The 13,513-nt window shown below is 44.0% G+C and overlaps 2 protein-coding genes across 6 annotated transcripts in view; one reads left to right on the forward strand and one right to left on the reverse strand.

Moving 5' to 3' along the window:
- LOC114642076 (tripartite motif-containing protein 16-like) overlaps positions 1-13,513 on the forward strand; it is a 920,397-nt gene that overhangs the window by 730,401 nt on the left and 176,483 nt on the right. The gene's annotated exons all lie outside the window — the stretch shown is intronic.
- The window catches only part of LOC114652550 (E3 ubiquitin/ISG15 ligase TRIM25-like), a 487,506-nt gene that overhangs the window by 159,233 nt on the left and 314,760 nt on the right, over positions 1-13,513 (reverse strand). For 2 of the 5 annotated variants that reach the window (XM_051927920.1, XM_051927921.1), the window contains exon 6: positions 4,821-5,002. In XM_051927920.1, coding sequence (XP_051783880.1) covers positions 4,821-5,002 — 182 coding nt within the window. Of the gene's footprint in view, positions 1-3,814; positions 5,003-9,508; positions 9,575-11,155; positions 11,316-12,360; positions 12,595-13,513 lie in introns of those variants that run through there. The other 3 variants (XM_051927925.1, XM_051927922.1, XM_051927919.1) reach the window with 3 other exon arrangements.

Here is a 13,513-nt window from a genome sequence, read left to right on the forward strand (position 1 = left end):
TGTGACAGGCACGGGATTGGATGGTGTGTCTTGCAGGCCCGCCAATGAGTGGATGTAGGCGGGATGAAGGAATGTCCATCACGTGCCCAAAGGCCCACAGGAAGCCGCTGACGTGTGTTGCTGATAGACAGGTAGGCTCACCGTCGGCTGTCTTCCTGTCCTTGCCGGAGGCTCTGCGCGAGCCGTAGGAGTGCCATTGGCCCGCAGAGTCACCTTTGTTACAGGTGCTGAGTGCTCTCTGTGCAGAGTTGCAAAAGCTGGAGGGGAAGGCGGTCGCGTCATCACCGATGCTGCGTGCTTCGACAGAATGGCGCGATGCTGGATCCTTTGGCCGGAGATGTACGGCGGAGAAGGTAGGTGAAACCGACCCTGTAAAGCATAAAAAAGAGCCCACCGAAAAGGCCCGTGATTTGAGTGATCAGAACTGAGTAGGGGGATCTCCAAACATGGATGCAGCACTGAGAGCTGTGCACGAGGCGAGGGGAGAAAGACTGAGAGGGCTGGCAGGACGGGAGCTGATGAGTGCCCTGGGTCCTAGCGCCCTACGCCCCAAGCCCGCGACGATCTCGCATCGGTCTATAGGGACGCAGACGGGGTCAGATTTGTGCGTTTGCCATGCGCAGACCCAGACCGTCACGCCGTCCAAGAGAAAGAGGAGGAATCGAAGGAAGAGAGCCGGTTCGTCCAATAGGAAGGGACGTGAGGCTGGGTGCTCACGTCCAGAGAAGGGCTGCCTATGTACGACACAAGGAGACACCGAGTGGTGGCGTCAGGGCAACGTCTCTGTTCCTTCTGACTTATATTTTGCAGGACTGGGCCCTGGAGCGAAGTATGTCGGCTTCCTGCTGAGGAAGACGTGCCCTTGCGGGACGGACCGCTGGCCCCTATGGGTCTCAGCTTGTGGTGGGGTACTGTGGCACGCGGCTGGGGGTGGACGCCCAAGAGGACTGGAGGAGGGCTCACTCCTCTTCCAGACCACGAGGGGGTGACCGCCCTGGCAGCTTTGCGGACCACGGGTACAGAGCTTGGAAGCTCATCCCTGTAGGGTCCTGTGGTCACAGCCAGGGGACACCCCAATGCCTTGGGAGCCCTGGACCTCAGCAATTCCGCCACACCTGGAAGTGCTGGGGGGAAGAGGATCGGGGACACCTGGAGTGTTTCCGGGTGTGCAGCTGGCACTTCCGCTACACTGGGGAGTGCCGGTGGTAGATTGTCGGGAGGCACCTGGAGCACATCCGGGTGATGATAAAAGGGGCCACCTCCCTTCATTCAGGACTTGAGTCGGGTGGCAGAAGGACGAGGTCTGGGAGGAGGCAAGGAGGCGGTCTGAAGAGAGAGAAGGCATTGTTGTTGCTGGCCAGAACTTTGGGGACTTTGGGCTTGTGAGCACTTTATTGTAAATATGGACACTGTAAATAAACGTGTGTGGGGTGATTTAAACATGTCTGCCTGTCTGTGTCCGGGTTATGTTCCACAATATATACAGTATGTGTGTGTGTATCTGAGATTTATGTCAATAAAATAAATGAAAAATGATTCAGTCTGTTTATTATTCAACACATGTTGCAGGAAAGCAAGAAGGCCATTAGAGTACATAAAGATCTGAAAGGCACTAGATAGACAGATAAATAGGAAAGTCACTGTATAATAGATGTGGGATGCTCTTTTTAAAAAAATAAAAATTGAGACTGCAATTAACATCAACAAGTGTCCTCATAACTGTTCTTATTTTTAAGTTCTGTAAGAGATATAAAGACAGACAGAGCACTGAATAATGCACAGACAGAGAACTTACTAGACAGATAAACTGGGAAGGCACTGTATAATAGAAGATATTAAACTGTCAGGAGAAAAAAAACAGCTAGATAGATAGATAGATAGATAGATAGATAGATAGATAGATAGATAGATAGACAGACAGACAGACAGACAGACAGACAGACAGACAGACAGACAGACAGACAGACAGATAGATAGATAGATAGATAGATAGATAGATAGATAGATAGATAGATAGATAGATAGATAGATAGATGTGAAAGGCACTATATGACAGGTGCTGCCGAAAGGCAAGCAGGCAGTGAGAGTACATTCACATGTGAAAGGCACTAGATACATGGATAGATATGGAAAGCACTTATATAATAGGCAGACAGAGAAGGCACTACACAGATACAGTAATCCCTCCTCCATCGCGGGGGTTGCGTTCCAGAGCCACCCGCGAAATAAGAAAATCCGCAAAGTAGAAACCATATGTTTATATGGTTATTTTTATATTGTCATGCTTGGGTCACAGATTTGCGCAGAAACACAGGAGGTTGTAGAGAGACAGGAACGTTATTCAAACACTGCAAACAAACATTTGTCTCTTTTTCAAAAGTTTAAACTGTGCTCCATGACAAGACAGAGATGACAGTTCTGTCTCACAATTTAAAGAATGCAAACATATCTTCCTCTTCAAAGGAGTGCGCGTCAGGAGCAGAGACTGTCAGAAAGACAGAGGAAAGCAAACAAATCAATAGGGCTGTTTGGCTTTTAAGTATGCGAAGCACCGCGGCACAAAGCTGTTGAAGGCGGCAGCTCACACCCCCTCCGTCAGGAGCAGAGAGAGATAGAGAGAGATAGAGTTTGTTTTTCAGTCAAAAATCAATACGTGCCCTTCGAGCTTTTAAGTATGCGAAGCACCGTGCAGCATGTCGCTTCAGGAAGCAGCTGCACAGAAGGTAGCAACGTGAAGATAATCTTTCAGCATTTTTAGACGAGCGTCCGTATCGTCTAGGTGTGCGAACAGCCCCCCTGCTCACACCCCCTACGTCAGGATCAGAGAAAGTCAGCGCAAGAGAGAGAGAAAAGTAAGCTGGGTAGCTTCTCAGCCATCTGCCAATAGCGTCCCTTGTATGAAATCAACTGGGCAAACCAACTGAGAAAGCATGTACCAGAAATTAAAAGACCCATTGTCCTCAGAAATCCGCGAACCAGCAAAAAATCCGCGATATATATTTAAATATGCTTACATATAAAATCTGCGATAGAGTGAAGCCGCGAAAGGCGAAGCGCGATATAGCGAGGGATCACTGTACATAACACTATTAGCTATATTGTAGTTTCATTTTATATATAATGTATATATACTGTATTTTACAACTCTGAGAATTATGACAACAAGAAATACATTAAATCATATATCAATCGACACACACGCTGCACGCAGGCAGTGAGAGTGGAGATAGATGTGAAAGACGCTAGATAGATTGTATACAACAGGCAAAAATACCGACCCCTTGATAACAGTATTAGCTGTAATCAATGAAAGCATGAATTAATCAACAGAAATAACCGCAATCAACATTTTAAACTTAACGATTTAGTTAAGAAAAAAAAAAAGAAAAAAGCCCCAGCACGTCTATGAAAGCAGACGCTGGCAGGCAGGCAGGCAGGCAGAGCGGTGAAAAGCGCAGAACAGCACCACCTGAAACAGAAGTGGCAGAAAATAGACCGCATCGGTAGTGATTTAGCACTACCATAGAGAATGAATAGGAGACGGTTTAGGGAGTTTTAGCTAAAGAATACGCAGCGGCTGTGCGGGTTAATGGAAAAAAAGTAACAATTCGAGTGTTGCCCAATGTAGCGGAGTAAGAGTAGAATTTCTTCTTCACAAATGTACTCAGGTAAAAGTAAAAAGTATGGTGCAATGAAACTACTCTTAGAAGTACAATTTTTTTAAAAAGTTACTCAAGTAAATGTAACGGAGTAAATGTAACTCATTACTACCCAACTCTGACCAAGAGTGACAAATCTGAGGACAAGGAGGAGGTGCAGTTTAAAGTTTAATGTGACATCAACTAAAACACCAAACTCTGTCAGTATGGCCGACATCTGACTGACCGGTGAGTCCTCGTCTTCAGACATTCACAGTGAATTCATTCTGAAGTGAAGGACCCTTTGAGTGACCAATGGAGGGTCACAACATGTCTGGTGAGTGGACAACACTCCAGTCCCATCTGTCACTCTCTGCTCCTACATATAGTCACTATTCAAGAGCTCTCCATAATGAGTCTGTATAGCGCCTTTCAGTTGTGCTGATCCAGCAGGACCACACGCCTGTCCTACTTAACAGGTGACATTCAGTGACACTTGGGGGCCTCAGTAGTTGTTGGGGTGTCAGCCTGAAGGACATGTGGCTGTGAATCAACAGTGACCCCTGCTGGTCAGACTGGTATTGGTAGGTCTGAGGTGTCACCGCCCCTCATTATGACACACATACCTGATTGGCTACTCAAACCCAATAATAATGGAGACCCTGACAGCTGCACCCGCCCCGCATTCTCATCCACAAATTCAATCACAGAGGTGCTGACCCCCCAACCATCCCATCCTGTAAATTTAATTTCACCCCAAACTACAAACACAAAGAGGACCTCTGCTTGTGGGGACATCAAGTGACCGGTGGAGGGTACTGGTCAGTGGTCACATGGTGTCAGATGGCTGATTGTTACACTGGAGTGAAGACCAAACCAAAACCCTGGATAGAGGGGCTCAGTGAAGGAGGTGTTGAACCTGTGCAGGAGGGTCATTGTGTGTGAGACGCTATAAAATGACAGACAGCCAGCAGGCCAGTCCAGATACACACCTATTCTGCGGCTGTAGGGGGCACTGATTTTAGTCCGCTGGTGTTTGTGACGAACAGAGAACTTGGAATTAAAACACTGCAAACTCCAGGACTTGTCGTTGTTTCCAAGTCCGCACTCACTGCCCTCTCCTTTCCTGTTCAGTCCTTTATATGCGACTCCAATCTCCATGAAGTCTCCACTGTACTCCACCTCCCAGTAACAGCGAGTCCCAGTCAGAGCCTCTCTGCACAGAACTTGGACCCAGTAGTCAAATCTGTCAGGATGATCAGGATATTTGGCTTTTGTCCCATCACGTGTCACCTTCTTGTTCCCCTCAGACAGATGGAGGTCTCTGTTTGCCGTGTTGATGTCCAGTGTGAGGGGACAGAAGTCTGAAAGGAGAAAAAAGAAAATGAGTGAGGAGATCTGGGAGTGTGTAACGGGACTGGGGGCGGAGCACAACACAGACAATTAACAAGAACCAATCAGGAGCTGCGCTGACGAGACACTAATAATAAAGAGCTCCTCTGATTGGAACAAATCTGTCAGAGTTAAAATGAAATTCTCGAATCACAATAAATCCAAATCCCTGTTATTCTCCAGTACTTCATGTGCAGGAATCTGACTTGGTAGATTTGGAGCTCCTTATAACGGAACACAACATCACAGACAAATAACAGAAAGAGCTGAAGTTCAAAAGACAAACTTCACACCAAGTTGTAGAATAATCCAATTATAAAGGAGATGTGCCGATAGTGATGTGCCAGTGAGAGTGTGAGTGTGTATTCCCGTGTCACACACACATGTCCTCACACTGTACACACACACACACACACAGTCTCTGACAGAACACATGAATACACACAGAAGACGTCTAAGTCACTGCTGGGAGAGGCTGTCGCTCTCGCTAAGAAACTCTGGAGGTGTCTGTTAGTTTGAGTTTGAATTCACTGAAGCGTTTGGGAGTTTGTGTGAAGAAGTGATGAGCTGCTGAGATGAGTCCATGGTGGTCCTTATGACACAGTTAGTGACACGCGATGTCTACAGGTCTGCACAGATGAAGAGCACAGCAGACCTCACCACACGCTCTCATTTATTTATGGAGTGTGCCGTTGGTGAGCCAAACCAGACACCAATGGAGAATGTGATTACACTTTCAATTACATCTTTGTGAAACTGAACGAGGATTGGCTGTGACATATTTAATTTCTTTATCTGGCGTTAAGACTTCCAATCGTCACTGTGCCTTCTTAGTGATGTGGTGGTGTTCATGTCCCAGCTGAGAGTGTTTGTGATTGTTGTGCTCAGAACTTTGAAGGAGTCCACCATATTGACTGCTGAATCATTCATTTCTGGTGTTAGAGGTTCTGACTGCTGTTTGTGAAAGTCAATGGCCATTTCCACTGTCTCGGGGGTACTGAGCAGCAGGGTGTTGAAGCTCACCAAGACACAAGACAAGACCCCTCTTTTCTAGAAGGTGTTTCATTGCCGTTAGTAATTAGACCAATAATGGTGGTGTCATCAGTGAACTTAATGATTTAACTGAAGATCAGTGAACCTGCAGTCATTGGGGTACAAGGAGTAAAGTAGAGGGGCCGTCCACAGCCTTGAGGGACACCTGTGCTGATACAGAGACAGTCTGAGAGGTGGGAGTCCACACAAACATACTAATGTAGCAGCAGACTCCAGCGCCTTTGACTTGTTGTGATGATCAGCATCTCTAACTGCTCTGTAAAGCAGAAACCCCAGCAGTTCTAATGTGGAGTCAGAAACTGAAGCAGTAAGCCAGGTGTCCATACAGCAATACGCTGAGCAGATAGAATAGTCCTTACTGGGGCCGAGAAGAAGATGAAGTTCATCTGTTTTGGGCCTCAGTTGTCTGACGTTGATAAAACTAGTAAGGGAAGGGGCGCTCGACAAGCGCGTCTCCTGAACCTCATGAGAGACCCTGAGCGCTTCCCCCTTCTCCTCTTCAGGTGAGTCTGCAGTTGGAGGTTCATAAGTGCTAAATCCGTATGAAAGTGTCCTTAATCAGTGGAGGAGAAATGAAGTCCAATCCCAATAGACAGGAGCTGATCTCGTGTGAATGTAATCCTCATATTGTTACAAAAGGCAAAGTTAACAGAGAAGAACAACACATCAGCAGCGAGCAAACAACTGTGGCTGCCCTGATCAGCGCAATCATTATGAGCACAAGGTCACCGTCGAGGTCAGAGTTCAAATGGACTGTCCACACGGACTGCTGGCTTTATTAAATGACACTTTTATTGTCACAGTCCACCTCTTTAAATTAAAAACAATCCACTGTCACACTTCATCACAAAGTGACAGATGTACTGGCCAACAAACAAGATGTCCATTGAGTCCTGAGACATGTGAAGTTCATGAAGAAAATCATCATGGAGTGAGCTGAAGCTGCGCAGTCATTAAAGGAGACAATTCATTGAGTACAAATTCATTTTAAAATCAAAAGACGTAGAGTTTGCGCCCAGTGGTCGTCTTTGTCGAGTCAGCGTGTTCTCGTCGTGTCAGTTCTGGTTTCCTTCACACAATCCACAGACGTGCATGTTGGGTGAATTGGCAACTCTGAACTGGCCTTGTGTGGTTGTGAGCACCTGACTTAACACAACGCAGCCTCAACTGGATTAAACCGGTTTGACAATGTTATGTTAAAAATCATTTCAATGTAAACCCACCACGGCCATGATGGTCCTCTGACCTGAATGAATCCTATTTGTATCATTATATGTCACCCGTCACGTCTGTCTCTCTACTGTTTGTGTCACCGACATGCCCTCAGTAGTTTTTGTCCCTTTTCACTTTTTAAACAAGAATCCTAATTTTCTGTCAAATAAGAGTAAACTGACCACAGTGACTGTCAACCTGTCAACCTCAGTGTTTGAAGTCCAAAGTCTTCGTCACCACACCACACTGCATTCCTCCTTTATGTATTATATAGCGCCTTTCATGTATATCAATCTATTTTAGTGCCTTTCACGTCTGTCTACTGTATTTGTCTTTAACTCCTTTTCCTATTTGTCATTTTCTCTCTCAGTGTTATAATGTCTTTCCTATTATTTATTATTTCAGTGCACTTCTCATCTTTCTCTTATATAGTGCCTTTCATATTTATGTGTCATATTCTGTCTTTCTCTTTGCTCTATTCATCTATCATATCATTTCTTCCCATCTCTTACAGTATATAGTGACTTTAATATCTCTATATTATAAAGCGCCTTTCACGTCTATCTCTCTACTGTTTCAATCACTGACCTGCACCCAGTAGTTTTTCTCCCCTTCCACTTTTAAACACGAATCTCACTTTTCAGTCAAATAAGTGTAAACTGACCCCAGTGACTGTCACCCGCCATTCTTATTCCACACAGCAGACTCTTTCTTTGTATTTCGGACTTCACAGATTATTTGAAACAATAAATCAAATTCCGATGGCTCACACAAAGTGATTCAGACCCTCACCTCATGTTTTGTCACTCATTATTTGGAGGTAATAACTGCCATCAAGCCCTTCCTGTGGCTCTGGATGAGACTTCGACTCCTCTCACTGCCCACCCGGCCCACTCTTCTTGTCGTCTGATGGCCTTTTTCTCCAAGCTGTGATGTTCAGCTCTTTCCATGGATGTTAACTTGGATTCAGTTCAGGGCTCATAGCAGACACTTCACAACATTCCAAAGTCTTCTTTTCCCCCATTCTTGGTGGTCTCACTTTGGTGACATTCGCTCCCAAACACCTTGATGATCTCCTGATCTCTTTGTGACCTTCACAGATTCAGCACCTCAACCTCAGACCATTAATGGCGTCACTTTGTCTTCTGTGGACACAGAGCTGCTGTGACTCACCATAAAGCTCTCATTTTGTTTCTTCAGTCCAAAGGTGCTTATCCAGCACTGTGGCTGATTAACACGCAGTTTAGAAAACTCCAGTCTGTGTGTCCTTCAGAAGTGGGGTCTTCTACCATGGAGCCCACTGTCATTGACACAGTAACAGATGGTGTGACTTGACGCTGTTGTCCTTTGACCTCTGAGGTCAGTCTGAGTCTCTCTTGATGTTTTCTTGTTTTTTCTCCACCATTTAAACTCTCTTTCTGTTCAATATGAGGTCAGCTTTACTCCGGTGGTCTCATCAGGGAGGTGGGCTACAGTCCTGCAGACCCTCGAACATTTTGAGAATATTAGCAGCTGTGCTCACTGGAACACGAAGCTCTTTGAGGTGGTCTTGTAGTTTTCACTTTGACCACTCTTGGATGTGACCTTCTTCATCTCCTCCTTTTCTCTTGCCCTCGTTCATTGTGAGGCACACAATGACACAACACAGCAGAGTGAGGACTTGACTGAGTGACTGAAGGCCCCAGTGACACTCATTAGAGGAATCAGTCAGCTTGAGATGTCACGACAGTCCAGTGAGGTCTTTGAACTTCTAAGGACCCCCAATAATTTCCTCTGCCATTTCATTTGTTTTAATGTTTAAAATTTGTGCAGTCGAGAACCGAAAGCAAAGTGTCTGCTCTGTGGAGTAAAGAATGGAGGATGACGAGGACTTTTATCAGCTTTAATTTATTTCATATACAATTGTGCTTCATTTGTAAACTAATACTGTGTGTGTATTTACATTAAAAGTAAGTGCACCCCATGACGTGTATTTTCTTTTCTTTTCCTTTTTTAACATTTGTGGACACATCAAGACTCGGGTTCAACAGACGGCTTTGGTGATTCACTGCCCGAGTCTCTCTATCCCATAATGCACCAGTCAAAGGACTCCGATCACTTTCAGCCCCTCAGTCATACGACACTCAGATTTTCATATCCTAAGCCTGTCCTGTTCTATTAAAACTTAAATGATTTTTATTGTGATGATCCATTCAGTCAAAGCACAAACTCACATTTTAAAAAGTCGTCTCTGCTCTGAGGTTCAGGAGGCTGGAGGACGATAACTGGAGCTTCATGAGCTGAAAATAAAAAGAAAAGAGAAGAAGAATGGAAACTGTGAAGATGGCATTGTGGGATCTTAGTTTAGTTCTTAAACACATATTACAAATGCAGAGGAGTTCAAATAAAACATTTATAAAATATACAAGGGCTGGCAAATTAGGCCAAATGTAGATTTGAATATTGATATTAATAATAAATATACAGGGAGTCAGAGAGTATTGAGACCCCCTCACTTTCTGCACACTTTACCGTGTTGTTGATTTAATTTTAAATGGATTAATGTGCCTTTTGTGCTCATCAGTCTACACTCAGTAACCATAATGACAAAGTGAGCACAGGTCTTCAGGAAGGTCTGCACATTTATTACAAATCAAAACTGAAATGTCTCCTTCCAAGAAGTATTCAGACACTTAATTCAGGTCTTTCTGGAAGACCCTTTGGTGGTCTTCATGACTAAGTGTCTCTTCTTCAAGGCAGATCCTCTCAAACTTCGTTAGATTTCAAGTGAAGCGTCTGTGAACTACCATCTTCAGGTCTCTCCACACACGTTCTGTGGGATCTCTGTCTGGGTCTCTCGTGGACCCTCAGACTTGTCACAAAGCCACTCCAGAGTTGTCTTGGCTGTAGTCTTCAGGTCGTTAATCCATCGCCCCAGTCTGATGTAGCAGGTTTTCATTAAGGTCCTCTCTGTATTTGACTGCACTTCTCTTTCCATCAATTCTGACCTGTCATTCGGTTCCCATAGCCTGATGCTGTCACCACCATCTTCACTATAGAAATGGCATTTAGCGGGTGGTGAGCAGTGCCTGGTCCTCTCCACACATCCTGCTTGGTCTTCTGTCTAAAGAGTTCAATGTTTGTCTCATCAGATCATTGAACCTTTCCCTTGATGCTCTCAAGCTGTCATTTGTCTTTTACTCGAGAGTATCTTCTGCCTGGCCACTCTATCATAAAAGATTGATTTGTGGAGCTCTGCTGAGATGGCTGTCCTTCCTACAGCTTCTCTCATCTCAGCAAAGAACTTCTGAAGTTCTGTTGTAGTGACCATTGTGTTTTTGATCACCTTCTTGACTAAGGCTCTTCCTTCCGTTACTCAGACTGGCCATCTCTAGAAAAAGTCTCAATGATTCCAAATTTCTTGAGGCCATTGTGCTTCTGGGAACACTCAAAGCTTTACAAATGCCTTTACCCCTTTGTGCTGATCTTTGTCTCACCCTTGAACTCCATGACTTGTTTTTGTGCTGATATACAATGTCATAAATATACTGTATTTTATACATTTTGACAAGCAGGTACAGTTGGGGATATCTTCAGGGCTCCATCTAGTGAAAAAAATGACTTTACTTTTAAAGAAAGTATATGGAAGTCATATAAGGAGTGTAACATTTCAAGTTAAAATTCCAAAACATCTAATTAAGAACAATTGATTATTAAGAGAGTTTATCACTCAGAACTGTGAAAGGCACTATATAGTAAAAAGTAATTAACAGGATGGCAGATAAAAGTTAAAGAGCAGGCCTTCTTTAGTGTCCTCTTATTGTCACTCTGGTCCTCCTAATGGACTTCAACAATAAACACAATGTCACCAGACGCTGTACCTGATGGAGTCTTTGTCATGATGTCCCCCTGGCTGATCTTCTCCAGACTCTTTTTCAGACCTGACAGCTCCTTTCTCAGGTCCTCAGATGAGAAATCAGCGGTGACAGTGAAGCTCAGCGAGTCTCCATCAGCAGGAAGGATACAGCAAGATGTGATAGTCTACATCAGGAGAGAAGAGGTGACAAGATTTCAGAAAGGAGACATTAAAAAGTAAGTAATGCTGATAAGAGGGGGCTCTTTTAAATTAAGGATCAGTGTGGTGGGCAGTAAGCTTGGGTTTAGATGGTGAGAACGCCCGTCATTGACTTGTTGGTTATTTATAAGAGAATATTTGGTGGAGTGTAGTGGAGCACCAGAGATTATCAACCTTAACTATCAATGAGATTTTCACACAGGACTCCATGAAAGGGGAATCAAGATAAGGAGATTGAGGGGGCAGACGGTTGCAGAATTGACTTGGCACACAAAACAAGGTATTGGGCTTTTTATGGTACTGAGACAAACTTAATTAAATGAAATGTAAAGACTAACACATATAAGGAGAAAGCGCTTCAATATGATTATACAATTGATGGTCTGCAGCTCAGAAGTGTGACTTGTGAGGAAATCTTGGGAGCCTTTGTGTCTTCATCACCATCATCAAACACACAAAGTAGAGAAAGCTACGGTAAGCTGAGTTATTTAGCGCACACAATGTGTGGAGTGTAAATCAAGAAGAGAATCTCAATAACATCTGCAAAACACAGTCGACATCAGGACTATTGTGTGTAGTGTGAGCGAAAAGACATGAGAAAGATGGGAGATGAGAGACGAGACTGGACTGTGGGGTCTGAGTTGTGAGGAAATGCTGAAGGAATTGAATCTCATCAGTTTAAGGATGGAGATATTAGATGGTGGCCTAGCAGAAGAGTTGGCATTGCTTTTGATTAGATGTCATCATTTATTTTTCATAAAAATTTACTTTTCACGCAGATAATTGTAGATTCATCTGTCTGTCATGTACATGAATTTACCATCTTTGAGATATTTGTAAATAGAATATTTGAAATGTTAAGGAAATATGAAAAGACGATATGTGTTGGGCTAAATGGCCTGTTCGTGTCATGTTGTACAAACTCCTCATATCTTTTAAATTTCACTCTAAATGTTCTCAGGTCCCACACACCCCAGTCTGATCAGATGCCCTGTGAAGTGTCACTCTCACCTGTAGGAAGTGGAGATGGTCCTTGGTCTCTGAAAGCTCCTTCAGCTCAGCTTCTCTCCTTTTCAGCTCCTTAATCTCCTTCTCCAGTTGTTCCATGACTCCTTCAGCCTTCTCCATTTCTCTCTTTTCTTGTTCTTTGATCCTCTCAGTCAGTTTCCTTTGGGCTTCCTCAATGCACCATATCAGAGCAGTAAAGCTCTTCTCATTTTCTTCCACATCTCTTTCCACAGAAATCTGAATGATAGGATAAAGTTTTAGAATTGAGTCACCTGATATGTCCTCACAGGTGGTGCAGTGGTAGTGCTGCTGCTTTGCAGTAAGGAGACTGTGGAAGATTGTGGGTTCGCTTCCCAGTTCCTCCCTGTGTAGATAGCGCTTTGAGTACTGAGAAAAGTGCTATATAAATGTAATTAATTATTATTATTACAAATAACCAATCACAAGACACATTTATTCTTTTTTTGATGCTATGAATGACAGTTTGAATTTGCTGGAGTGATTGGTGGTACTTTATTTGCAGAAGGAATGTCAGTTGCAGACCATCTCCCAGACAAGATATTACTCCCAGTACGCCGAGTAACTTCCTCTCTCTGCTGACGCTCCCATTTAGGAAGCTGCAGGACATTTTGGGATACACAGTTATAAAAGGCATCCTTGTGAAGGATCTTGATAGCCATTAGCAGGAATTACTGGGGACTGCTCTATTGTCTTGTGAGGACTCCATTTGACCTGGGAGTTTATATAAAAGGCTGCCTTAAAAAGGGCATCTCCTGATCTGCCTGTGGTTTCAGAGTGGGGAAGGACAACACACACCTGGAATAAAAAAAGAAGAAGAAGAAGAAGAAGAAGAAGAAGAAGAAGAAGAAGAAGAAGAAGAAGAAGAAGAAGAAGAAGAAGAAGAAGAAGAAAATGTATTTGTATAGAGGAGTAAACTTGAGTGTTAGAAGGTAATTGTGTGAAAGTAAAAGTAAAAGTATTTCTGGACCAGAGACTTGTGTGTAATAGTTGTGTTGTAGTTTAGGGTGTCAGACGTCACCATGTCAGACCTGTGAGATGGACATATTAAACAAGAGGGTCTAGGTGTTGGTCGAGGGGTTTCAGATTTCATTTAATTTCATGAACTCTTTGCTTATTTACCCTCCATCATCTCATT

This window comes from Erpetoichthys calabaricus, chromosome 5 (genome assembly GCF_900747795.2).
Source record: "Erpetoichthys calabaricus chromosome 5, fErpCal1.3, whole genome shotgun sequence".
NCBI classification, from domain to species: domain Eukaryota; kingdom Metazoa; phylum Chordata; class Cladistia; order Polypteriformes; family Polypteridae; genus Erpetoichthys; species Erpetoichthys calabaricus.